The sequence below is a fragment of the Bubalus bubalis genome, chromosome 15, assembly GCF_019923935.1.
Source record: "Bubalus bubalis isolate 160015118507 breed Murrah chromosome 15, NDDB_SH_1, whole genome shotgun sequence".
NCBI lineage: Eukaryota > Metazoa > Chordata > Mammalia > Artiodactyla > Bovidae > Bubalus > Bubalus bubalis.
In genome coordinates, this window is record NC_059171.1 from 48,024,438 (window position 1) to 48,052,293 (window position 27,856).

The following is a 27,856-nucleotide window of genomic DNA, read 5'->3' on the forward strand; positions in this document are numbered from 1 at the left end:
AGCCTGGCGGGCTGTAGTCCATGGGGTCATAAAGAGTCAGACACAACTGAGCATGCGTGCACACAAACATTGGTGTAAAAGAGAAAGAGAAAAACTCATATTGATAGATTTTTATTAAAATCATTCAGAATTAAAGGAAACGATAGATAATAGAGTTACATTAAAAGTAAATAAGCAATAAAAATATATGGTAAAGGGCCAATGGGACAGACCAAGAGTAGAACAGAAACAATTTGTAGGAAAGGAAAAAGAGCAAAAAAACTCAAAAATGTCTCATGAAGAAACCATAATCATTCCAAAATAGAGTTAAAGTGTATTTAAGAATATCACAAGTTAATGATATATTAAAGGGAAGAAAAATAAAAGCAGAGTAATGTATATAATAGAATGAGACTGGAAAATATATGCCATTACCAAAAAATCTGTTTATTATTATTTAAAATATGCTATATAAAATATATCATTTTGTTTCATTTGAAAAACAATTTTAGGAAGGAGCAGACTGGAAATAAAACTTAAAGAATTGCAAAAATGTCCATATTTAAAATTTAGCATGAAAAACCTAGTAAAGATCAAAGAAAAGCCAACAGTGAAATCAAGCCAAACACACTGGGAGAATTTACTCAGTAAAGAATCTGATTATCTTGTTCTTTATAAAATCCTACAAAATTCCACCATACTATAAGAAATCTTGAAATTATTCCTGTGGGGATCCAAAATTTCTCAGCTTGGCAATGACAACAGTATGCTGGAAAGCATACTGAATATAGCACTCAGTTTAGTACTACAGATGTGCCTCATTGCTGATAGTACGTTTATCTGTGTTAATCGCTCAGTCATGTCTGACTCTTTGTGACCCCATGGATTGTAGCCTGCCAGGCTCCTCAGTCCATGGAATTCTCCAGGCAAGAATACTGGAGTGGGTTGCCATTTCCTTCTCCAGAGGATCTTCCCAACCCAGGGATTGAACCCGGGTCTCCTACATTGCAGGCCAATAGCAATTTATGTATAAGACTTCTTCATTTTTGGTTATTATAACTACTGTTTTGTTAATAGAGTACAAGATTTTTGGTCATGAAAGAAAATTGAGTTAGACTGTCATAACTGCTGTTTCATTGCTCTCTCTCTCTATATATATATATATTTGTTGTTGTTGTTGTTGTTAAGCAAAATATTGCAAAGAAGGAATCCCTGGCAGTCCAGTGGTTAGGATTTGGTGCTTTCACTGCTGGGGTTCAGGTTCAATTCCTGGTTGGGGAACGAAGATGCTACAAGTCATGCAGCATAGCCAAAAATAAACAAATAACAACAACAAATATACCCAACACTGGCCTTCCCATGATGAAAGTGATCCAGTGTAAGCAACCTGCCAACCAGATAACTGATTGCTCCCCCTAGGAATGGTGCCATACTGGGGACTCGGTGTTAGTCTCCACAGCTGGCTGACTGGACACTCTCTGGTAGCCATAGCCAGGTTGGCCTTGGTTAATGGAAGTCCATGTTGTCACCATGACTACATTGTTCATGAGCCCATTGGGCGATGACAAGAATCTCTGGGGAAAGAAGTGAATGGGCGATGACAAGAATCTCTGGGGAAAGAAGTGAACTGGTAGCCACAGAATGGGCTACCCTATCCACCATCATGGTTTTACACAGCATTGCTTCTGAACGAGGAACTCAGTTTATGACAAATGAAGTGTGTCAGTGGTCTCCCCTCATAGATTTCTATTCTTCAACCATCCTGAAGCAGTTAGCTTGACAGAATAGTGGAAAGTCCTTTTGAAGACAAAGTTAAACACAAGAACAGCTCAGGGTCACTACTTTATAGGACCGAGGCCAGGTTTTCCAGAAGGTGGTGTATGCTCTACCTTGGTGACCAGTATATGATGCTATATTTCCCTCATAGCCAGAATTCATGGGGATGGGTCTAAGAATCAAGGAGTGGAAATGGCAGGGGAACACCTCACTACTACCTCTAGTGATCCACTGGCAAAAAGTTTGCTTCCTGTCCCTGTGACCATAAGTTCTGCTGGTCTAGAGGTCTTAGTTTCAAATGGAGGAATGTATCCACCAGGGACAGAGCAGTGATTCCAAGAACTGGAAGTGAAGACTGTTAACTGACCACTTGGGCTTCTCAAGCCTCTGAGTTAACAGGCAAAAAAGAAGGTTACTATATGGCTGGAGCAACTGATCCTGATTGCCAAGGGGAAATTGAACTGCTACAAGCAATGGAGGTAAGGAAGGGTGTGGCTAGAATTCAGGAGATCTGTTAGGGCTTCTCTTAGTAACATAACCTGGGTTAAAGTCAATGGAAAACTACAACAGTCTAATTCAGGCAGCTCTATTAACGGCCCAGCTGCTTCGTGAAAGAAGGTCTGGGTCACTCTACTGGGTAAAAAACCACAAACAGTGCTGCTTCAGCAGTACAAATATTAAAACTGGAATGATACAGAGCAGACTAACATGTGCCCTGCACAAGGATGACACGCAAATTCACGAAGTGTCCCACAGTTTTAGAACAAACTAGGGGTTACCAGTGGGGAGGGGCAAGATAGGGAAGGCGATGAAGATGTACAAACTACTATGTATAAAATAAACAAGCTACAAGAATATACTGTAGAGCACTGGGAATATAGCCAATGTTTCATAATGGCCAGGGATGGAATGTAACCTTGAAAAATTGTGTATCACTATACACAGACAGATCATATACCTGAAACATAATATTGTATATCAACTGTATCTCAGTTTAAAAAAAAGAGAGAGAGAGAGAAAAGAACCACAACCAGCCAAGTTGCTTGGTGAGGATGAAAGGAATATGTAATGGGTAGTGGAAGAACACAGTTATCAATACCAGCTATGGCCATGTAACCAGTTACAGAAATGAGGATGTAACTGTTATAAGTATTTCTCGCTTTTCTTTTGCTGTGAATATGCTTGTGTGTATGAGTAGGTTTGTGTCTGTATGTATGTGTGTATCTACCTGTCTGTCTACTTTTGTTTTCTTCCCCATCCCCTTACCGTACAACATAAAATGCATTACCTTTATTTTAAGATTTATTTATTTACTCGTTCGTTTCGTTTTTTGGCTGTGGCGGGTGTCTGCTGCTGCACGTGGACTTTCTCTGGCTGTGGTGATCAGGGGTCACTCTTCGCTGTGGTGTGTGTGCTTCTCATTGCAGGGCCTTCTTCAGTTTCAGAGCACAGGCTTTAGGTATGCGAGTGTCCGTACTGTAGCCCCTAGTGTGTATTAACTTTAAATCATAATATTTAAATATTGTTAACTTCACATCATAAAGTTACAAGAATATCAAGAAGAGTGAACATCACCCAGGGGTTTTGGATCCTCTTCTAGGGAGTTCGTGCGCTTTCAGCTGTACACAGGAGGCCTGTGTGCTACCTCGCTTCAGTCGTGTCTGACTCTTTGTGACCCCATGGGCTGTAGTCCGCCAGGCTCCCTCTGTCCATGGAATTCTCCAGGCAAGAACACTGGGGTGGGCTGCCATTTCCTACTCCAGGGGATCTTCCTGGCCCAGGGAGCGAACCCATGTCTCCTGTATCTCCTGCACTGTAGGCAGATTCTTTACTGAAGCACTGGGAAGCCCCACTGGAGCACGTTCCCCTGTCTAATTTATATTCTGCATTCTGCTGCCCCTCTGTTCAATGATTTCACTTAATTTTTATAAAACATAAATATTTATTCTATGCGAATGGTTTTCTTTAGGCACATTAAATCATTCATTCAACAAATACTCACCAAGTGCCAAGCATGAGCCACTTGATTTGTAAATTCCATTAAGATAGGGCTGTTGCCTGTCTTATTTGTTACTTGGTCTCCAGTACCGAGAATAAAGCTTTGCACACAACAGGAACTCAATAAATGTGTAGTGAATTAATAAATGGAAAGAAGCATATCCAATACCCCTGGTAATAATTTGTGCATTATCTCTGGCACTCCATGTCCAAAGGTTGTTAATATACACTTCCTAGTTGTGAACATAACAAGTCCTTTAATAACCATTAGCTATGGCAAAATGGTGTTTTTTGTTTTGTTTTGTTTTTTTAGAAAAAAAAAATGATGTTTTTGTGAAAGGCTTTGAAGTCTCAGATGAAAAGTACAGGGAATCCTCATGGATTTATTTCAAAAGTTTACTTGTTCATTGATTGGTTATGAGGCAGAACATATTTTTTCTATGGAAACAAGGTTTTGCAAGGGGTTTAGATTCTCAGAGCTGCCCTGCTAAAACCTATGACATCGAAAATAACACAGTCGTAGTAATAGAACATAACCATCGTATATGTTTCTGTAGAAAACTAGAACTTAATCTGCTGTATTTGGAAAGGCACTCTGTTAAGAGTGTCTACATTAGAATGGTGAGTCTTGGGGTTAGTGGTTACAGTACAGAAGAGTATTCAAACTCACCGGTGCTTGGTATTTTATCTTAGGAGGGCAGTAGAGGTTGAAACAAACAACTAACTCTTGAGAGGCCTAGAGTTCAGATACAAGGAAGTGGTGGTGTTGTGGATGAAGCCACTGTTAATGAGGAGAAAATAAAAGCTGCATGTGAGGCTTAAAATAGCGAGGGAGAAGAGGAAACATGAGTGGGAAAAACTCTAGGGAGAGGCAAAAAGAGAAGGGAACTTCAGTCAAGTAAAAATCTTGCCAGTCTTGGTGGTTGGTTGGCCCTGGCCATATGTAAGCCAGGGATTGAGTGTATTAGAAAGTATACAGTATTAGTAGTTTATTTTAAAATTTAGTCCAAAAGAAATACGAGATCTAAGTATTAGCTTTTCTCATTTTGTAACAAAAGAATATGCTTAAGTAAAATATATAACACAGAAGGAATGTTTAAAAGTTGATTTTATTAAATACTGAATACACACAAAATAATATTTCTAACAGGTGCGACAGCTATAAAGAATAACAAATATCCACATGCCTACTGCTCAGTGAAGATCTAGGAAATTAGTTTGAGGATGGGGCAATCTTTCAGGTAGTTGTGTGCCTGAAACTTCATAATCATCTTGGATAAAAGCTAAAAAACTTAAAACAAATAAACCAAAAGCATAGGCATTTCATCAAGGATGTAAAAAACTGACATGCATAAATAATAGACTAATTAAAATATAACGATTGACTCTGTAAATGTTTTGAATAAAAACAGAGTGTTATATTTTAAAGCCCAAGAAATATTGCTAGAATGAGAGCTCTGTGGTGAGTAGCACTATTTGTCAAGTGGTCCACATTTACAGAAGCCTGTTTCAAAAGAAGCAAGAAGACGGTTCTAAGGAAGAAGAGTCGCTATTCAGATGCATTCTTTTTGATGAAGGTATTTTTCTGTCCTAGCTAACACTGAACACAGACATTCCCCTTCACACCCAGGATTTTATAAAAATCTTGCATCTTAACTGAAGGAAGCTTTTTTCTCTCTGAGTGTGCTTTAGCTCCCTGATACATGGGATCTTAGAAATTCCTTGAGTTGGAAACTGAGTCCTTAATACCATGTCCAGAATATTTCCATGAGAACGTTCTGGAGATGGGTAGTGGTTGAAAACAGTGTGCATGTACTTAATGCCACTGAATTGTACACTTAAAAAAGGTTAACATGGCAATTTTTAGGTTATATCCTTACATGCTTAGTCACTCAGTCTTGTCTGACTCTTTGCGACCTTGTGGACTGCAGCCTACCAGGCTCCTCTGTCCACAGGATTTTTCAGGCAAGAATACTAAAGTGGGTTGCCAAATAAAAAGATGTCACCAATCAACCAACCAACCAAATAACCAAGTGTTTAAGTAACACTGTTTATGGGTTTAGATTATGATCTAGAACCTACATCCTGTTCTAAGACTCCCTGTCAACCTACCCACATGAACTTTTGTGTTAAGTGAGATGAGATCAACAGCTGACCAGTTCTTACTTATTAGAGTCCACAAGTGTGCTGTGATTCTCATATTGTACTGTATTATTTTCTTTTTTATCATTCACTCATTCATTTTCACTTTTATGTAGTATTCCATTGTGCAAAAAATACTGTAGTTTATTCATTCATCTGTCACTGAATTCTACTGGAAATAGGAGTGGAATTACTGGGTCATAAAGCAGAAATACTCAGCTTTAATGGATACTGCAAAACAGCTTTTCAGTTTACATTTCAAGTTTTCATTTTCTGTTTCTAAAATATATAAAAATGCAATTGTGTTGTAACAAACATACCACTCCGGTGGGGGATGTTCATAATTGGGGAGCAGTGTATGTGTGGGGGAGGGGAGTTTATGGGAAATCTCTAGACCTGCCAATCAATTTTACTGTGAACATAAAACTGCTCTAAAATATTTTTTAAAGCAATTGTATTTTGTATATTTACCTTCTGTTCCAGAGATCTTCTAAAACTTAATTCTAGCAGTTCATTGATTCTTTTGGATTTTCTACATAAACATTCATGCCATCTGCAAACAATGACAGTTTTATTTCTTCCTGGTGTGTGCTCAGTTGTGTCTAACTCTTTGTGACCCCCTGGACTGTAGCCCACCAGGCTCCTCTGGCCATGGGGTTTTCCAGGCAAGAATACTGGAGTGGGTTGCCATTTCCTTCTTCAGGAGATTTTCCCAACCCAGCGGCAGAAGCGGTGTCTCTTGTGTCTCCTGGCAGGTTGGTTCTTTACTATTGAGCCACCTGGGGAACTTTTATTTCTTCCTTTAGTGATAGTTACATCATTTTTCTTTCCTTACCACATTGACTAGAATCTCCTGTACAATACTGAATACAAATGATAATACTGGGCATTCTATTTCCAATTCTCTATCCCAATCTCTAGGAGAAGCTCTAAATGTTTCACCATTGAGTATGACATTTGTTATAGACTTTTTGTATATACAATTAATTATATTGAGGAACTTCTCTTTTATTGCATTAAAAAATGTCAATAGTAATCTGTTCTGGTATAATTTACTGATAGCAAAATACATAAATCCAAAGTGTACTACTCAGTGAAGTTTGACAAACCATTGTCAAAATGTAATCATGATTCAGATCAATATTTTCTTAGGTAAATACTTAGGAGTAGAACTGCTGGGTCATATAGTTAGTATAAGAGGAAGTGCCACCCTGTTTTCCAAAGTGTTTGCATAGTCCTGCCAGCAATAAATGACTTCCAATTGCTCCATATTCTTGCCAATACCAGGGACGGTCAGCTTTTATAATTTTAGCTATTCTAGAGGGTAAGTCCTATCTCCCATGGTTTTAATTTGCCTTAGTTCCCTGATGACTAATGACTTGGAGTATCTTTTCTTGTGTTTATCAACCATTCACATACTTTTGTAAGGTGCCTTTATAAGTCTTTTTTCCATCTTGTAATTGGATTTGTTTAAAAAAATTAATTTAGAGGTGTTTTTTTGCTTACTCTGGGTGCAGGTACTTTGCCAGATTTGTGTGTTGCAGATATATTCTCCCCATCCATGTACTACTTATGCACTTCCTCTGTGGTATTTTTTGATGAGAAGTTTATCATTTTAATAAAGTCCAATTTATCATTTATTTTTCTTTTCTGATTAGTGTCATTGAAGTTCTGTTAAAAAAAAAAAATCTTTGTCTACCCCGAAGTTTTAAAGATACTTACTAACCCATGTTTTTTTCTAGCGGGTGGTTTTAGCTTTTACATCTAGGTTTATGATCAGTCTGAATTCATTCTTGTGTGTAACGACATGAGGAGGGTCAGTATTCATTTTCTCCATACTTCTATCTAGTTGTCCCAGTCTTATTTATTGACAGGACTTTTTCTTTGTTGAATTTGACAACTTTGTAAAAAATCAATTGACTGTAAATTTGGGGGTCTATTTCTGGATTCTCTATTCTGTTCCATTGATCTGTTTGTCTATTCTTACACCAATATTCAGTTTAGTTCTCAATCATGTCCGACTCTTTGCGAACCTGTGGACTGCAGCATGCCAGGCTTCCCTGTCCGTCATCAACTCCTGGACTTCACTCAAACTCACGTCCACTGAGTTGGTGATGCCATCCAGCCATCTCATCCTCTTCTGTCCCCTTCTCCTGCCTTCAATCTTTCCCAGCATCAGGGTCTTTTCCAATGATTCAGTTGTTCGCATCAGTTAGCCAAAGTATTGGAGTTCCAGCTTCAACATCAGTCCTTCCAATGAATACCCAGGACTGATCTCCTTTAGGATGGACTGGTTGGATCTCCTTGCCGTCCAAGGGACTCTCAAGAGTCTTCTCCAACACTACAGTTCAAAAGCATCAATTCTTCAGCACTCAGCTTTCTTTATAGTCCAACTCTCACATCCATACATGACCACTGGAAAAACCATAGTTTTGACTAGACAGAACTTTGTTGGCAACATAGTGTCTCTGCTTTTCAATATGCTGTCTAGGACTTTTCTTCCAAGGAGCATCTTTTGATTTCATGCCTGCAGTCACCATTTGCAGTGATTTTGGAGCCCAAGAATATAAAGTCTCTCACCGTCTTCATTATTGTAGCTCTCCAGTGATTATTGAAATCAGTAGTGTAAATTATCCAACCTGTTTTTGAGTTCATCTTGGCTGTTCTAGATAATATATATATCTCCATATAAATTTTAGAATTAGCATCTCAATTTTTGCTAAAAAGATGTGCCAGAATCTTGATTGGAATGGTAATGAATCTAAAGATCAATTTGGGGAGAGATGACATCTTAACAATATCAAGTCTACACATCTCTCCTTCTATCTAGGCCTTTGTAAATTTCTGTCAGCATTGTTTTTAGTTTTCTTTGGTTATCTTTGGTTAAATATTTTCCGAAGTATTTGATGCTTTTTATGTTTTGTAAATGATATTTTGAAAAATGTCATTTTCTAATTGTTCCTTCCTAATATATAGAAATATAATTTATAATATTTCTGACTAATGACCTTTTATATTTACTTTATTTATTTTATTTTATTTAACCTTACAATATTGTATAGGTTTTGCCATATATCAAAATGAATCTGCCACAGGTATACATGTGTTCCCCATCCTGAACCCTCCTCCCTCCTCCCTCCCCATACCCTCCCTCTGGGTCCTCCCAGTGCACCAGCCCCAAGCATCCAGTATCATGCATCGAACCTGGACTGGTGACTCGTTTCATATATGATATTATACATATTTCAATGCCATTCTCCCAAATCATCCCACCCTCTCCCTCTCTCACAGAGTCCAAAAGACTGTTCTATACATCAGTGTCTCTTTTTCTGTCTCATATACAGGGTTATTGTTACCATCTTTCTAAATTCCATATATATGCGTTAGTATACTGTATTGGTGTTTTTCTTTCTGGCTTACTTCACTCTGTATAATAGGCTCCAGTTTCATCCACCTAAAAATATGGAACGCTTCATGAATTTGCGTGTCATCCTTGCGCAGGGGCCATGCTAATCTTCTCTGTATCGTTCCAATTTTAGTATATGTGCTGCTGAAGCGAGCACTACATTTACTTTAATAGTTATAGGTTCTTTTGAATTTTTGATGTACACAGTCACGTGACAAAAGATGATTTTACTTCCTCCCTTTTCATTTTCTTAACCTTATTTCACAGGATAGGATTTGCAGAGAGTCTAAATAACTTGCCTAAGTTTACACAGTTAGTAAGAGCCAAGATTGAAACTCACGTCAGCCTGTTTTCAGAACACCGTGGAATGAGTGAGGGTGTATTAAAATTTTTGTTGCTGTCATTGCTAGAAAAAGAAGTTTGGGTCATACTTATTCAAGATGGTCTTGAAAATAAGGTATAGAATTTGAATTGTATTCTGTAGGTGATTAAAGATTAAGTGTTTTCAAGTGGGAAAGAAATAGTAGTGGTGATTTTAGTCTTGTTGTGTGTAGTGTGGTTTGATGCGAACCCCGCATTTTTGATTCATTCATTTCAGAATCACTTACTGAGCATGCATTATGTTTTGATAATTGTTATAGGTACTGAGGAAATAAGGATGAAGATAACCTTTTGCTTAGAGTAGAAGAGATTTTTAGTGATGGAGAAAAGAATTTTAGTGCAATCTCTTAGCCATGCTGCAAAGACAGCTCTATGATCTTGGATAAATTAATTTCCTGGAACCTCATTATTTTCATACATAAAATGAGAATAATAATACACATAATGCCTACTTTGATGAGAAATAAAAATATATGTAGTACGCTTGACCTGTATCAGACACATTTATGGTACCTATAATATTTAAGGGATTTGGAAAGCACATACAATAAGAATGAAATACCTAGCCAAACAATTGATTTTTTCAATAATCAAATGTCAGTTAGCCTTAACTGATCCCCTCCTTCAGTGATTACATATTAAATATAATGAATGATATATTTTTTGTTCTTATAATTTGAACACTGGGATAACTGTGCTATGTACAGATCTAGTCAACATAATAATACTCTATTTGTGTAAAGAACTTGAGAGTTAACAAAGCACATTTATTTATACCATTTTGTTTGAGTCTTCCAATAATCATACAGATGAGGAAACTGATATATTTATCCACATGGTAAGAAGCAAAGCCCAGTTCATATGTTTTCCTATCTTTAATAGCTCTTCTTACCACACTATATTCAGTTCAGTTCAGTCGCTCAATCATGTCCAACTCTTTGCAACCCCATGGACTGCAGTACACCAGGCCTTCCTGTCCATCACCAACTCTGGAGTTTACTCAAACTCATGTCCATTGAGTCAGTGATGCCATCCAATCATCATCTGTAATATAGTGTAATATGGTGTACCACACCATATTCAGTTCAGTTCAGTTCAGTCACTCAGTCATGTCCGACTCTTTGCGACCCCATGAATCACAACACGCCAGGCCTCCCTGTCCATCACCAACTTCTGGAGTTCACTCAAACTCATGTGCATCCAGTCGGTGATGCCATCCAGCCATCTCATCCTCTGTCGTCCCCTTCTCCTCCTGCCCCCAATCCCTCCCAGCATCAGGGTCTTTTCCAATGAGTCAAGTCTTCGCATGAGGTGGCCAAAATATTGGAGTTTCAGCTTCAGCATCAGTCCTTACAATGAACACCCGGGACTGATCTCCTTTAGGATGGACTGGTTGGATCTCCTTGCAGTCCAAGGGACTCTCAAGAGTCTTCTGCAACACCACAGTTCAAAAGCATCAATTCTTTGGAGCTCATATTACCTCTCATTATATCATGAAGCATGCTAGTAGTAATAATACAAAAATCACAATGAATCTTCCAATTTTTATATAGCTTATCTATGAAGGAAGTAAGTAATTTGAAGTTGAATGAGGAAGAGAAGGCAGACAATATAGAATTTCTTGTTCTGTAGTATTCACATTGTTCTGATTTTCTTAGGTGTATTGTTAACTATATAAATTATCATTTTTCTTTTTTAAGTTGCATTTGTGATTTGGCTGACATTTCTTTTTGCTGTATCTACTTGCCTCATCTATCTATGGTGTGTTGTTTCTGCTTCAACTAAATTTCAATAATTTCCTTCCCCTTTCCGATTTGCACCCACATTTTTTTCCTTATTGGGTTGTTCTCTGTTGGTAATATATACAGTTCCTATATCTTTGCTTTCATTTTTTTTTTTGACTGAATAACTAAGTCAATTTATTTACTTTTCTTCCTTTTCATGTTACCTTATCACACAATAATTCACCAATAATTATGGCTGGTTTTACTAAACAATTATTCTGAGGTCTTACAGAAATCTAAGTTCTTTGAAAATACTGAAAACATTTTTCATAAATATGTTTTAAGAGCAAGGTATTGGAGGGTGAGTTGGGGAAATGAACATGAAGATTGATCAGATAACGTCATTTACATTTTATAGATTCACATAAACAGTTAACATTAAATAAGTTAGGAGCTGTAGCATGTAAAAACAAGAATAAGACATGGGTCCCGAAGAGCTTACGATCTAGTGAAAGAGAAAGACAAATATATAAACAACTGCAGTACAAGACAGAATACTGTTATAACTATGGCGTGAAGTGTTGAGGGAGCCCAGAGGCCGTACTAGAGAGTACAAGTTATAGGATTCCTCCAGGTTGGAAGCAACTGATTAGCAGCTGGAGATGGAACTCATTATGCTATGCTGTCAGGTTTTTTTTGTTTATTTTTGTAGAAACAGTCAGGCATCTTAGAGTAAGTTTTATTGAGTAATATGGAAATACAATGGGGAATCATTTATTTGCACAGATATCATGGGTGGTTTTTGAAAGTGTGAAATCTGCTCCAGGGGATGATGAATTCTGGACCTCTGCCAGAAAAAGGGAAAGCTAGAAAGCCAGAAGGGGGTGAGGACAAGAAAGGAAATGGGAGGCCAGCAATGTGACAGACCTCAGGTGATTACTACCTCATTATAGGAATACACTGGACAAGTATTTGTGAAAGAACACAGGTCATAAAAAAACCCTGTCCATTTCCATTTCTTCCCCATTTTTTTCAGAACTTTGGGATTTCAAGAAGTCTAATTCTGTTTGCCATGTAATTAAAATAATCTATAAAAATTTATGAAATTAATACATGGTGAATGCAAACATTTCAAACATTATAGTGTGAATTACTATTATATATATAATATATTACTACTATATATATAATAGTGAATTACTATTCCACTACACACCCACTCATACTCTCCAGTGCTAACAATTTGTTAGCACTTGGAAACATTTTCTATCATAGTCAAACACACACACACATACATACATACATACATATTTTTCTTTCTCCAAAGAAAATTTGTGGTACTCCCACAAATTTGAGGTTGAAGTCACCATTAAAAGTGTGGGCTCTGGATTCGGATAGAACCTGGTTCAAATCCTCTCCAACTTCCTGGCTCTATGACCCTACTTCTTTAAACTTCATTAAACTTCATTTTTTGTGTGAAGGATAAAAATGGTATTACTTTGTAAGGCTTGAGAATCAAAATCTAGAAATCACTTAGTCCAGTGACTGAACACATAAGTATGTGTTCAATAAACACTGTTATTATCCATGGCAAATGACCTTTCTCATTTTAAGACTAAAAATAAGGAAATTTGCTCAACAAATGTTCATTTTTTTTTTTTTTTTCCCTGACCAAGTGTATCTGGGTTGGGAAGAACTTGCTTTTCCAAGGCAGAAAGCTGATCCGAGTGAGTTTTACAAGGGTTCTCTCTGAATCTTCAGTGCAACTCTCCCGCGTCCCCCCAACATCACTTTCTGTCTAGAAAGTGGACTTTTCAATAAAAAAACTTTTGTGACTCAGGTCGTGACGAGAATGCTCAACCAGGTCAGGCTATTTACACTGTGTGCACTTTTGCTTTATCATGCAACTGCTGGGTGGCACCCTTTTAAACTCGCCTCGCTCGGTCGCGCCCCTCCATCCCCTCTTCAGAGGCGACCGCCGAGAAGAAGCCAATTCTCTTAGAAGCCGGGGAGAACTGATGGACAACGGGCGCCTCCAGGGCGCAGCAGCAGACGCGGGCGTGCGAGGTGCGCCCTAGGGGTGCCGGCTGCTGCTCCAGGGGCGCAGGCAGAGCGCCGACGGGTGGCTCCTCCTGGGGCGAATCTGGCACTGCGTTCTCCCCATGTTCGTGCGGGGGCATCTGCCTGGCCGTCTGCAACCTCAAGATCCCACTGCCTCCACTCTGCAGCCCCAGCCGGTCCCATACGCTCGCTTTTTTGGCACTTGCCCTTTGCCCTCCCATGGAGTCATCTGTTTACTCTCCCCTCGCTTCCAGTCACCCATAGGTCACCCTCCCTGCTACCACCGTCACCCATTTTGTCCCCTCTCCCTTCTCTCTTCACCTCTCCCCGGGTCGTCTTCTTAAGAGGACTGCGCCGACGGAGATGCTACAGAGTCCGCGGCCAGGGTCGGCTCCTGGGAGAACCCTCCGTCCACCTTTGCCCCCTCCCCGGGGGCGCGGGACGCAAGTTTCCGCCCCGTCCTTTCCCCAGTGACAGGACTCGGCTGCGGCCACGGCCCGTGAGGCGGAGGGAGGGACTGCCTGACTCCCGAGCCCCCTCCCCTGATCGCGAGCTCGCGCGGTCTGTGTGTCTCTAGGCAAGTGCGGAGACGCGGAGGAGGAGGAGGAGGAGGTGGAGGAGGAGGAGGAGGGAGTTGGGGGAGGATCTCCATTGAAATAAACAACCAGGCAGCAGTTATTAACACGGGAACATGGCGGCCGCAGCCTCAGCCACGGCTTCGGCGGCGAAGGTCAGCGCCGACGGCAGCCGGCACCTGACGGCGTGACCGACCCGAGCCGGTAACCGCTCCTTCCCTGGGGGCCGCGAGGGCGGGCTGGAGGCGGGCAGCGGGCGGCGGACGGGCGGGGGGCGCCGCGTCCCCACCCCCCGGCCGCGATCGCCCTTCCTGCGCCGAGCCGGGTAGAGCCGCGCGCCGCCGAGAGGGCTGTTTTGTGTGCGGGGAACCGCTGCCCCGGTGCGCGGAAAACGGGAGTTGCAACCCCGGAGAGGCGCCGTGAAGCTGGGGAGTTGGGACTTGGGGGGGTGGTGGGGAGGGGTGGGGAGGGCGGGAAGCGGCGGGGAGACGCGGAGTCCCTGGGAGAGAAAGGAGGCGCTCCAGCGCTTTGCGAGAGCTCGGGAGACGAGTCCCGGAGCGCGAGGCGGGCGGAGGCTGCAGCCCGCGGCGCCGGCCAAGAGGTGAGAGCCGAGGCGCGGCGGAGGCCGGGGGCGCGGGCGCGGCCCCCGCCGGAGGATCCCCGGCGCCCGGCGCCCCTGCCCGGTGCGGGTCGGCGGGGAGCGCGTCTCCTGCGCCCTCGGGGGGCGCGAGGCAGAGAGACGGGAAGGTGAAGCCCGAGAAGGTGCATTCTTTCATGGAAACGCGGAGCGACTGCAGCGCAGGGTGGGAGCCGGGCGAGGGGTGGCAGGACTCGGGAAGTGCTCGGGGGTGTGTGAAGGTGAAACGCCTTGTCAGGGGCGGCCGGCGGGGTGAGACATCGGGAGAAGAGGGGATCCGCGGCCCGGTGGCCGGGCCCGGCCCGTGTCAGCGCCGGGGGCTGGGGGCGAGGGGCGCCGCGCGCCGACGGGAAGGAGCTGCGGCGGGCGGGGCGGGCGGCGCGCTCGGGCCGAGCAGGCCGGGCCGCGGTGGGGGCGGGGAGCCGGGGGGCCGGAGCGCGGCGGCGCCGAGCCGGGCTCGCCCCTGACTTAACTTTCTGGGTGCGGGCGTGTGTGCAGGAGGCGCGCAGGGGCCGGGGCTGGGGGCGGGAGGCGGGCCGGGAGGTTCCGGGTTGGCTCGCCAGCGCCCCCTCTTCGCTCCCCCATCTCCCCGCCCCTGAAGGGACAGGCCCTCAGGGCCCCAGGCGGGAAGCGGGAGGGGCCCTCCCTGCCGGCTCGCGACGGTCACGCCCCGGGCCCGGGGACACTGCTCTCTCGGGCCTCTGGGGGCTGCTGGGGGAGGGGGCGGGGGGTCGTCGCGGCGCGCCGGCGCTCCCCGCCCCCCGCCCCTCCGGGGAGTCCCGGAGGCGCCTCTTCCGAGATCGGGGGTGGGTCGGTCCCTGGTTAGCTGGTCCCTCCCTCTTCCCCCTCCCCCTAGTGGTTTCCGGGGCCTGCGGGACCGAGGGGCGGGAATCAGGGACCCGAGCGTCCTGCACCGGCTCTGAGCGGGACCGGGCCTAACGCCGTCCGGGTCTGTCACTCGTAGGGGAAACTTTCCCAAACCGGGGACCGAGCCTGAACATCCTCCTTCCGTCACCTCGTCCTCTAATCCCACTCCCAGTCCACCTCCTCCACTGCCTTCCCCTCCCACCGACCCGAATCTCGCTGCGTGTGACTGATGGGGCAGTGAGCCAGTCGAAGGCGGGGAATTGACCTGCCGGGTGTCGGTAAGCCAATCGCGGGGACCGGAGGAAGGAAGGGGGCGGGGCTTCTTCCGGACCAGTTGGAGCGGAGTTGCAGGCGGGGCGGGGGAGTCATGGAGACGCCAAGAGCTATCCACTCTTGTACATCCTTGGTCACCCACTTCTAGATCCGTGGGGTAGTGTCACTTACAGGGGCTCCGACCCGGGGAGGCACGCAGATTGCACGAGATACTGTATTGCTTTGGTACCACCAGAGACGTTGTCTTAGATACAACGAAGTCTAAAGGCACTTAGGATGTGGCAGTAACTGTCCGAGGCCCGTTTCTAAAATGGCATATATTGTAGTGATCGCGTTCCGAACCTCAGCGCTCGGTTTACGTGCTAACGATCCTAGGAGTTATCTGTTTACCTCTGTCTCAGTTTCACATAGCTACTCCAGCGTGGAGACAATGAAATTTGAAAGTCTGCTCTGAAAACGAAGGCATCGGAAAAGCTTCACGTCAATTGATTATTGGGAGTGTTAAGCATCATTGTTTGTAATGGCTTCACTGGTTCCTTGATTAATTAGAGCGCCAGTTTCCAAAGTGCACTTGGAAGTTAGGCGTTGGGATGACATTAAAAAAAAAAGTTGTAGTTTATGGTATGCATTTTTATTTTTTTCTCTTGAGTAAACAACATGAAGTTAGGAACCAAAGCATCACTGTTTGCAACCTAAAGCGTTGATATTTAAGGAGCAAGCCAGTCAGAGAATATTTGTCTACAGAAAAAAAGTGAATAAATGTAGTTTGCCAGATTACTCCCACACAAAAGATTCTTAAAAATAAATTAGTTTGCTTAAACACTAGTGAATGGTTCAGTGTGTGGGTACTTTTTTGGTGTTTGCAAGGTTAGGAGACATCTTTGGTTGTTATACACTGTTGGGTGCAGTCTAGTGACTTACACAACTCTTTAACTTTTCAGAATGGGAGGATAGGTCTTTGGTTCTTTGTAAAGATCATAGGTTGCTCTGCAGGAATAGCAGTCTTTTAAAAAGACGGCAGCTGCTGCTGCTATGCTTTGTGTGTGTGTGTGTGTGTGTGTGTGTGTGTGTGTGCGTGCGCGCTCTTGTGCTACTCTTTGTTGGGGAGGTTAGTGCACACTGACAGCAGCAAGACTCCTTTTCCCAACTGGAATTTGTAGAATCTTTGGGAGTTCAAAAGATGAGTAATGTTAACTTGAGAATGCATCTATTCATTTTGTGATGAGTATCCTATGAATTTAATCTTGGGACTTTTTTTTCTTTTTGAGGCATTTTATGTGCATGATTACTTATGCATACTGCTTTCTCAGGCTTTTAATAATTTGGTGTTACTAAGAAAGATTTGAGGGGGCTTTTTAGGGGATTTAGGGTTTTTAGGGAACAGTGTTTACCACACTTTATCAATGTGCTCTGTGTAATATACCGTTTTCAGATTCATAATGTGAATTCCCAATCCATTATAATTGTAAGTGTTCATGAAGACAAAAATTAATCGCATTTTGTTGTAGCCCTTGAGGTGTTGTTTTAGTGATACAGTAGTAAAAACTGTGACTATAAAACAAACATTTAGCTGCCAGAAGTAGGGAGAATTATAAATTAAACAACGTTCAGAATTTGACAGCATGCAAAACTACCCCGTCATTAGTTAATTTAGTTCCTGAAGGCCACTCTGACGTGTGCCTTTTGTATGCTCAAGAGCAACACATTATTTTACTCCTTCTCCACAATAATCCTTGAGACTGTTTTCAGATTCTTAGTGGCAGTGAGTAGCAAGTCCCCTAATGCCTGGCTAGGGGAAAAAAAAATCCTCTCAAGCATATGGAGACATCTAGAAAAAGATGTGCGTCGTCAGCTGTGATTCCATTGTGTGCTTGCAGACTGGAGCTGAGCCTTCCTCCTCCTGGGAATTTCAGTCTTAACAGAGGAGTTGTAGATGTTAGGATACTGAAGCAGAGGATAGAAAAAGAGCTCACCAATTACGAATTTAATATTTGTTAGATAGATTAGCTCTGATTTTAATCCTTCATTGGTTACATATCATTTACATGACTTTTGCTCTGTGTTAGAGGAGTGTTTTATGAGCAAGCTAAAATGTCAGGATCGGAGGGGAACTTGGGCTGCGGTGTGAGGCCGTAAAGGGGCAGTGCTCCTTGGTTGGCTTTATCTTTAGATATATCTTTTTTTTTAATTTATTTTTAATCTGCAGATAATTGCTTTACAATATTTTGTTGGTTTCTGCCATACATCAACATAATCAGCCATAGATGTACATATGTCCCCTCTGTCTTGAACCTCCCTCTAGTTATATCTTATTAAAGCTTTGCGCACATTAGAAACAAGGACCAATGAGCAGTTCTTTAATATATACCCTGTATTTAAGGATTCAGTACCTTAGCTGTTTCATATCACACCCGATTGAAAAGGTGACCCATTAAATCGACAGCTTGGATTTTTTAGAAAAAAATGTGTTGTTTTGGATTTTAAAAGGGTGCTCTTTAAACAGTTTTTCTAGAAGTTAGTTTTCTGAAATGCACAGTGTATCTTTATTTGATATTTTGACCATTTGTTGTGATTGGTATTATATTTAAATGCATGATTAGTGCTTTGCTATTTTTATGGCAAAACCACTTTTGAAGTCATTACTCATTTTTCAGTATTTTGTGTTTATAGTTTTGGTCATTTATGTTATTGCATGCTGTATCAATTTTAAATGAAGAGAATAGGAGGGAGAGTATAAGTCAGTTGCTTTAAGGTGTTGATCTTTTATTACAGTAAATCATAAAATGAGCAGTGAATCAGGATCTTTCCTGCAATGAAATAATCAGACTGTTTACAAACTAATAATGAAAACCATTTAAGAAAAAACAGAACAAACCCCTTACTCAGTTTTTTAATACACTTTCACATGTCGAGTTAATTTTACCTCTAAACGCCTTGTTTTTTCAACAAAAACAATTTTAGCATTTGTGTTTATTTCCTTTTTTGTTTTTACAGGCTTGCAGAAGGGTTTATGAATTCCTAACTGTAGAAAGAATATTATGTCATATTACTTTTTAAAGTCTATTAAAAGTAATGTCTGGAAAAGCCGTGCAATATGGATTTAGTGTCACAGGCCCTCAATTCAGACAGTATAAAGACAATACATACTTTATGGATTCTAGATAGTAATTTCTAAACAGAAGTGAGAATCTGACTTTTGTGGATACTTTAGAAACTTGTGTAGTTTACTTTGCTGTTATAAAACTGAGGCAAGGGTGATTATGGAGAAGAGTGGAAATCAAAAATTGTGCTATGAGGGTATCTGGAATTAAATAACTACACGGTCTGCAGATAGATTATAATACTCTTGGCTCTTACAGCAAAGATTTTATGTACTTATCCTATGAAATGTTCATCAGTGACCATATTTCTGGCTTCCAGCGGCTGTGATGACATAATGCAATTGTGGAAACATCGACTCTAGGACAGTTTTCAGTTGGTTCCCTATTTGTAAACTTCTAGAGATGTATTCATGGCACCCCGCTCCAGTCCTCTTGCTTGGAAAATCCCATGGACAGAGGAGCCTGGTGGGCTGCGGTCCATGGGGTCGCTAGGAGTCGGACACGACTGAGCGACTTCACTTTCACTTTTCGCTTTCATGCATTGGAGAAGGAAATGGCAACCCACTCCAGTGTTCTTGCCTGGAGAGTCCCGGGGATGGCAGAGCCGGGTGGGCTGCTGTCTCTGGGGTCGCACAGAGTCGGACACAACTGAAGTGACTTAGCAGAGATGTATTAAACAAGCAGGGAACCTACGGAAGTATTTGACTTACTTACTTTTGGACATAGACAATTTTAAGGAAGAAAGAGGGGAGGTGCTGATAGGTAGACCTTATTAGCAATAATTAAATAGTTATTAATAGTTAAAGGTTCTGAAGAAAAAAAATTTTTACTTTGAGTGTCAGTTGACAGATGCACATGAAGAGTTGAAGTTAGCCTGTTAATTCTGGCAGAATTTATGTTTTTTAGGCAGTCAGTTATGAACTATTAAGAGTTCCCGATGGAGTTCCCCATGGCCAACTTAACTCTCATTTTGGGCTTTTTAGATCTTGTTATTGCATTCCTGCCTCATTTAACCGTTGTTTTGTTCATTTACTCATGTTATTTGATGAGTTTTGAGTGTCCCAGCTTTGGTAGTTTACTGCCAGAATCCTCTGATTAAAGGGGGAACACACAGTGGGTGATGATTTTTTTATTTTTTGTGGGGGAGGGGCTGCGGAGGGACGTGTCCACTCTGATGTTTGATTTGCTTTCAAACTAAAGATCTGCTTTTCTTTTAATGTGTAATTTTAATTATATAACAGAGTCAGATAATTCTGCTTTAATTTGAGTTTAGGTTTCCCCCCACCCTGAAAATAGGATTATAATGTTTATAGTAAAAAGACTGTTAAATGTCCCCTTGACTGATTAGCTTATGAAGAAATAGATTTCCTTTAATAAAGGTATGAATATTTATAACTAGTTTTATTTCTCCTGAAATCATATTGTGTGTGGTCAGCATGACGATCTGTAGTTGGGTAAAGGTGACAGGGCAGGCAGTGACCTCTGATTTCTGTGGATTGTTTGTGTCTTGTCGCTGCTTTGAAGAGTAACAAATCCTGGGTCTTAACCACCCTAGTTTTCTAAAGGGTGGAAAGTCTCCCTTGCACAGCCCTTCACAGGTATTCTGCTGTCGTGGTCAGTTTTTCTAAACGTAACTCACTCTTGCTCTCGCCAAAACATCTGTATTGGCAGAGCAGCAACAGAAGTGATAATAGCATCTCTCACTGAGTGCCGTCAACCTGCTAGGGGCTCTCTGAGGCATGCTGCCTTATTTCATTCTTGCCCACATCCTGTGAAGTAGAAGTTACCCTCACTTTCCAGGAGATGAACTTTGAAGGGGAGTAAGTCGCTGTGCCTCTGAGCAAAACTTTGGGGAAAAATGAACCTTGACCAACAAGTGGGGAAGCACTATAAATTTCAGAGGGGATGGTGAGTCCGAGAACATCTTCCTATTAAGGATCTGATAAAGCAATGTTTGCAGGTTTTTGTAAGACTCCCAGTCTGGTGTAAAAAGGATGAATAGGTTTGAATAGACCCAGTCCTGCAAATTCTGTAGGCCTGTAGCTCTCCCACGGAGAAGGCAATGGCACCCCACTCCAGTACTCTTGCCTAGAAAATCCCACGGACGGAGGAGCCTGGAAGGCTGCAGTCCATGGGGTCGCTGAGGGTCGGACATGACTGAGCGACTTCACTTTCACTTTTCAGTTTCATGCATTGGAGAAGGAAATGGCAACCCACTCCAGTGTTCTTGCCTGGAGAATCCCAGGGACGGGGGAGCCTGGTGGGCTGCCATCTATGGGGTCGCACAGAGTCGGACACGACTGAAGAGACTTAGCAGTAGCAGCAGTAGCTCTCCCAAACCCTTGCCTCCAGGCAGGCCTACACCTGGCCAGATACTTACCTTAAGACCTACAGAGAGTCTCCAGATTTTTTAGTCATCAGCCCAGTATTTAACAGGTCCTAAATTGCAGGATTCTTTCTTGTCTTTTAATTTTCAAAAAATACGAATGGAAATGGATGAAGTGAAAAACAGGTAATCTTTAACTGAGTGCTCACTTAAAACCTGGTGCCCTTTACTACTCCTGTCTGGCTCTCACTGGAACGCAGCCAGGGAGGCACTCTTGTCACTCCGCTTTCACAGTTCAGGAAGTGGAGGCACAAAGCTGTCAAATAACCTGCTAGAGGTCACACAGCCCGAGTGCTGGAGAGGAATTTGAACCCAGGCCAGCGCTGCCCCTTAGCCCTGCCTCCCTGACAAGTGAGCTGGCCAACTACACCTCCTTGTAGCCTCACGTGGATGTGTGCCATCCAGTCCTTGTGGAAAGCATGGATCAGTCATTCCCCACGAGGGAAAGGGACAGGGGTAGGGATGTATTTTGTAAAGGCACACTCAGGTCCCATATTGTTTCTCACAATAAGAAGCTCAGAAAATCAACTTGAGAAAACTTGAATGTGGGGGAGAGGCAGAAAAGAGATGGAGAGAACCTTTTATGGGGTAGAGGTTTTGGACGGATGAAACACTGGTATTTCTGTAACATATTTAATCGTAGCACGTTTAGCTGTTAGCTGGTGGTTTGTGTGATGCATGTTTGGCAGATTTTTTGCAACCCATGTAGCATGGGTGACTCGGTGTTGCGACATTGTAGTCCCCGAAGGAGGCTGATAATATATTCAGTCATCTGACTTGTGCTCTGCTATTTGTGGAATTCTTCTGTCTGCTCAATTGTTTTCAGGGAGCCAGGAGAGCATTCAGGGAACTCTTCACCTGTGCACGTGTGGGGATCAGCAGGCACTGCTTTCAGTGTTCTAGCTGCCATTCTGAAGCCCTCTTGTCAGAGATGAACACATAATGTGTGGTATTTTCTGTTACTCATTTAGTGGATCCTCAGGAAATGTGATCCCACATCTCCCAAGGCTTAACTTGCAGAGTGTGACAGGGTCCTGGGAGTTCCCATTGCTTCTGGCTGACCTTTGCCCCTGGAAGTGGGGGGAAAAAGAGAAAGTGTTAGTCGCTCAGTTGTGTCCTACTCTTTGTGACCCCATGGGCTACTTTGTGACCCCATGGATTGCAGCCCATCAGGCTCCTCTGTCCATGGAATTCTCCAGGCAAGAATACTGGAGTAGGGTGCCATTCCCTTCTCCAGGGGATCTTCCTGACCTAGGGATCGAACCTTGGTCTCCCATGTTATAGGTGAATTCTTTACCATTTGAGCCACCAGGGAAGCCCCTTGCCCCTGGAAGCTCCGATCTAAATGAGAATGGGCTTTTCTAGCAGGCTGTTCCCACCTACAAAATCAGTCCAGGAATCAAACAGGAAATGATTTCCCTTGCCTTTGGTGGTCCAGTACAATTGGTACTGGTTATAAGTTGGAAATACTAAGGGGCTTCCCTGGTGGTTCAGACAGTAAACAATTCACTTGCCAATGCAAGAGACACAGGAGACGAGGGGTTTGATCCCTGAGTTGGGAAGATCCTCTGGAAGAGGCATGGAAACCCATTCCAGTAATCTTGCCTGGAGAATTCCATGGACAGAGGAGCCTGGCAGGCTACAGTCCATACAGTTGCAGAGTTGGACACAACTGAGCGACTAACACTTTCACTTGGAAATATTAAAGATGATTTAAGATTGGTGAAAATTTCATCAGATTCCTAGAGTCTTAGGAATGCCTGCCTCTCTGGAGTTTCTGGTAGTGTGTTGTATTTTCAATTTCTGTAATTCTTTTCTGAGATTCAGTGTATAGTGCTCTTGTTGCTTTTCAAGTAACATATGTATGACTATTTTGATTCCTTAAAATTTTTCTATAAAAGTGTGATATAGAAATATTTTCCATTAAGAAGTGTCATTTTATTGTATTCTAGCACCAACAGAGTCTTTTCTTAAATAAACAAATAGTAAGTATAAGTCAGAGCTTCCCAGGTGGCTCAGTAGTAAAGAATCTGCCTACCAATGCAGAATACATGGGTTTGATCCCTGGGTTGGGAAGATCCCCTGGAGAAGGAAATGGCAACCCCCCTGGGAAATCCCATGGACTTGGAGGGATTATAGCCTGGGAGGCTATAGTCCATGGCATCGCACAAGAGTCAAACACGACTATTTATCTATTAAACAACAACAACAAGAATAAGTAAAACCTAGTGAATTTATATAAAGATTATTTACATAATAATCTTTATGTAAATAAAGTTATATAAAGATCTGTTTATGCTGTACTACCTTGTATTTTAAGCAAGAGGTGTGTACAGTTAAGAGTTTAATAAATTAACGGCTGTAAGCTGTTAAGTATAATGTAAGAAAATGATACTCATTGTGTTCTGAGCATATTGACAGTGGCAACTGACAGTGACAAAAGTCAACAAAATGCCTGGACACCGAAGGGCATTAGAAAAGAAAACCAGAGCATTCTCCTCTGCTGGGTGAAGCACACGCACATCGTAAAACCGCATTCTCATGATCATGGATGATCTCATCATAATAGTAAATTTCTTACTTTGAGAAGAAACATTCAGGAGAGAGCCAGGAGGGGGAGGGAAGCCCAGGTTTGTGGGCTCGAGGCAAGTGAAGGTGGGTCAGGAGGGAGCTGGCAGGGGCCATCTGGCTTGGCCCTGCATGCAGGCCGTCTGGTGAGCTGAGTCTCTGCTAGGAGAGGCTCTCCACCACTCCCTCCTCTCTCATGGTCACTGGAGACAGGCCCTGACCCTGTGGTGGGGAGGGAAAGGCAGAGGAGGGAGAGCCGGTGACAGGTGAAATGGGTGAGTCCCAGTCCCATCCAGGTCCCAGTACTCACCTGCACAATCGCTGTCTGCATCCGGATCTCACACCTGGAGCTGGGCGGGTGCAGAGTGTTTCGATGAGCTGCAACCTTAATCCTGGACCGGGACAGCAGTGCCAATGGCCAGCTCCCTCCAGGCACCCCTCAGCCCTGCGGCCCTTCTGCCCTGATACTCTGGGTTACCACACGGAGCACTTGGGAGACTTTCTTCCCCTCTACAGGTGAGAAGTGAGGGGACCACTCCACCCAAGAGCAGGCAAAGACCAGGTAGGGCCAAGGGAAGGCCTTCTGGGGCTTGTGATTTTCATAGGCTGAGCTCCTGTGTTCACCTGGCCTGGTGCTCAGAGGAGTGAGGGAAGCCAGGGCCTCACACCAGAGGAACAGAGAGGGTTTCCTGGTCACGGAGGCCCTCTTCATTCCCTTCCCCAGAAAGGGAATTTCCCAATGAAGGTCAGGTGTCTCCAGTAGCCTCACCCCGGCTTTCTGGGCCTGCCTCAGTGGTCCACAGATGTTTATCTACTTGGAGAAAGGGATTGAGTGTGTAATAGGAAAAAAGGAAAGGAAAGGCATTTGGAAGGAAGCTGGAGGTGGCCTTCAGAGGAATTGCTCATTTAATTGGGGCTAAAAAGGGTTAGAACCACGCAGGTGGAAAATACCAATGCAAAAGAGTAGTCTTGCCTGAAATCTGTAAATTAATGAAAGCCTGGTGGCCCAGATGGTAAAGAATCTGGCTGCAATGAAGGAGACCCGGGTTTGATCCCTGGGTCAGGGAGATCCCCTGGAGAAGGGAATGGCAACCCACTCCAGTATTCTTGCCTGGAGAATCCCATGGACAGAGGAGCCTGGCAGGGTACAGTCCATGGAGTTGCACAGACAACTGAGCCACTAATGCTTTCTGCATAGAGGAATGGCACAGTAACAAGTCCATGCCCTTGGAGCTTGAGAGATTTTTCAAGGATGGACTGTTTAGTTTATCAGCTTGATCAAACTGAGTAGTCAACTTATAATACTTGTTACTTTAAGTGGAACCAGACTCCTTAATACACACTTTTTGGTGAAGGTTTAGATAAATAAGTAGAGGGCCATAACATGTTAATAAAACAAATTAGATGTTTTGATAGATATTAAACTCGTTTAATATCAAAGAGAGAAACCATCAAATAAAATGATTTGACAAATCTGGCTTAAAATTTGTCTGTTGTGTTCTATGCTGCTGCTGCTGCTAAGTCGCTTCAGTTGTGTCCGACTCTGTGCAACCCCATAGGTGGCAGCCCACCAGGCTCCTCTGTCCCTGGGATTCTCCAGGCAAGAATACTGGAGTGGGTTGCCATTTCCTTCTCCAGTGCATGCATGCATGCTAAGTCACTTCAGTCGTGTCCTACCCTGTGCAACCCTACGGACAGCAGCCCACCAGGCTCCTCTGTCCACGGGATTCTCTAGGCAAGAATACTGGAGTGGGTTGCCGTTTCCTTCTCCAGTTGTGTCCTATAAATATGCTTACATGATCATGTGCACTGGCTTGCTGTCTGAATGAAAGAGGTACAACAGGGAATGGTACCTGTTTTCTTACTGGTTTGCTACAATTGGGAGACATAGTGAGGACAGAGAGTGTGTGTGTGTGTGTGTGTGTGTGTGTGTGTGTGTCTATGTCTATGTATACACATGTATTTTTTTTTTATTCATTTCGCCCCTCTCACACAGTATACAGAACAGCTTAAAATCATTCATTTTTAAACTGCATTTTGGGCTGATTTAATAAATTCACCTTTTGTGCTGTAAGTCATTAATAGACTGATCCTTGTATAAGTTCCCAATCACCATAGAATGACATTCCCAGACACTGTCTAGATGGGTCTACCACAAAGCTGTGTCCCTGTATTTCTACTCTTTATATGAACCTTTGTACCTGTTAGTCTGTTCTTTCTGGCCTCCTCTGAACATGTTGACCATGCAAGCTCTTGTTTTTGGCTGTGTGGCTTGCAGGATTGAGTTCCCCAACCAGGGATTGAACCCCTGTTCTTGGCATTGAAAGCAACAGAGTCCTAACCACTGACTGCCAGAGATTTCCTGAGGAAGCAGTTCTTTTGATACAAAACTCAATTTGTTGGGAGTTTATATGATTGACCTTAGTTCATAGCAGAGTGTACAATCAGAACAAAAAGACAGACGGAGTCCAACAATATTCAAAGGTTATTAGTCAGTTGCTTATTGCATTGATTATAGATTTTATGTTGAAGATTCTATAGAAAAAGAAGGAAGTCCACTTCAAGTCAGAAATAATAAAGACAAAGTTTTGGTTTTGTTGCCTCAGTAAAACTGAACATTTTCCGTATCAGACTTACTGACTTTTCCCCTGCAGAGTGTTTTGACGCTATGATGAGAAGAGGGATTGATAATCTCAGTTTATAGTGGAAAGAGGACAACAAAGGTAAAGAAAACTTTGGGGGAACTTGGTAGTTCTGGAAAGGTGATAAACCAAAACCAAACACAAAGTATAGGGCTGTTACTTAAACACTTCCGTGGAAGAAGTGATAAGAGAATGAGCATCACTTGAAGGGCTGATGTCTCAGTAGATAAATAATGAAATTCTACAACTATTCAGAGAGCAAAACCCTTACAGACCACACATTAGTATATACTTGTGACAATACCTGTAAAAATGTTCTCAACTTTCTTCCCAAGTCCCTACTTCAACAGTAATTTTTTTGCTTTGTGAGATCATTTTACTTGCAGAATAAGTCAGAAGGCTATCTGCCTGTCATCTATTCAGATTCTGTCAGCAGCCAATAATATATTAAGCAGTAGAAACGGTCTCCAAGCTCAGTGAAAACGCAAGGAGGTGCTTTGGGACAAGTACAGTGTCGTGTGTCTCTTTTTTCCTTAACTCCTACGATGCTTCCATAATGTGGTAGAACAAGTGGCTAAATAATAGCTATTTCAGTGTTGTGTAATGCTTGTCCTTTCCCTCTTTCTCCAGTTTGTCTGTGTGTGTGTGTGTGTGTGTATTGCATGAACTATTTAGAAGTAAGTTATAAATGACCCTTTATCCAGAAAGCATGTTGCCATAAAATAAAGGCATTACCTTAGGTAATCACACAAAATAACAACCATTAAACCTAACAAAACCTTTTTTAAAGCCTAAGAAAACTCATATCATCAAGTATCAACTATTTCAGTTATCCTAGTTTTCTCCAAATTGTCTGTTACAGACAGCTTTGGGTTTCAAACCAGGATCTAATGAAGCTCCCCCTTTACATCTGGTTCAGTTGAGTTGCTCAGTCATGTCCGACTCTTCGTGACCCCACGGACTTCAGCATACCAGGCTTGCCTGTCCATCACCAACTCCCGGAGCCTACTCACACTCATGTCCATCGAGTCGGTGATGCCATCCAACCATCTCATCCTCTGTCGTCCCCTTCTCCTCCCGCCTTCAATCTTTCCCAGCATCAGGGTCTTTTCCAGTGAGTTGGTTCTTCACATCAGGTGGCCAAAGTATTGGAGTTTCAGCTTCAGCATCAGACCTTACAATGAATATTCAGGCCTGATTTCCTGTAGGATTGACTGGTCGTATCTCTTTGCAGTCCAAGGGACTCTCGAGTCTTTTCCAAATCCACAATTCAAAAGCATCAATTCTTCGGCACTCAGCTCTCTTTATGGTCCAACTCTCACATCCATACATGACTACTG

At 42.8% G+C, this 27,856-nt stretch overlaps 2 protein-coding genes and 2 non-coding genes across 9 annotated transcripts in view; 2 read left to right on the forward strand and 2 right to left on the reverse strand.

Annotated features, from left to right (window-relative positions):
- Positions 1 to 2,409: 2,409 nt before the first annotated feature.
- Positions 2,410 to 2,515, forward strand: LOC112579263. The gene has a single exon (XR_003103762.1). It is a non-coding gene; the product is annotated as a U6 spliceosomal RNA (small nuclear RNA).
- A 6,836-nt stretch (positions 2,516 to 9,351) lies between these two features.
- LOC112579246 lies at positions 9,352 to 9,458 on the reverse strand. Its single transcript, XR_003103745.3, has one exon. It is a non-coding gene; the product is annotated as a U6 spliceosomal RNA (small nuclear RNA).
- Positions 9,459 to 13,399: 3,941 nt separating this feature from the next.
- The window catches only part of NCOA2 (nuclear receptor coactivator 2), a 286,213-nt gene continuing 271,756 nt past the window's right edge, over positions 13,400 to 27,856 (forward strand). For 2 of the 6 annotated variants that reach the window (XM_025265267.3, XM_025265276.3), the window contains exon 1: positions 14,082 to 14,246. The gene's annotated coding sequence lies outside the window, so the exon portion shown is untranslated. Of the gene's footprint in view, positions 14,045 to 14,080; positions 14,247 to 14,517; positions 14,644 to 15,643; positions 15,825 to 27,856 lie in introns of those variants that run through there. The other 4 variants (XM_025265270.3, XM_025265272.3, XM_025265275.3 and 1 more) reach the window with 4 other exon arrangements.
- LOC112579060 (basic proline-rich protein-like) lies at positions 14,987 to 22,216 on the reverse strand. The gene is made up of 2 exons (XM_045162759.1): positions 22,165 to 22,216; positions 14,987 to 15,963 (listed from the first exon to the last, which is right to left on the reverse strand). Exons 1-2 carry the CDS (start codon positions 22,214 to 22,216, stop codon positions 14,987 to 14,989), a joined length of 1,029 nt encoding a protein of 342 aa, XP_045018694.1.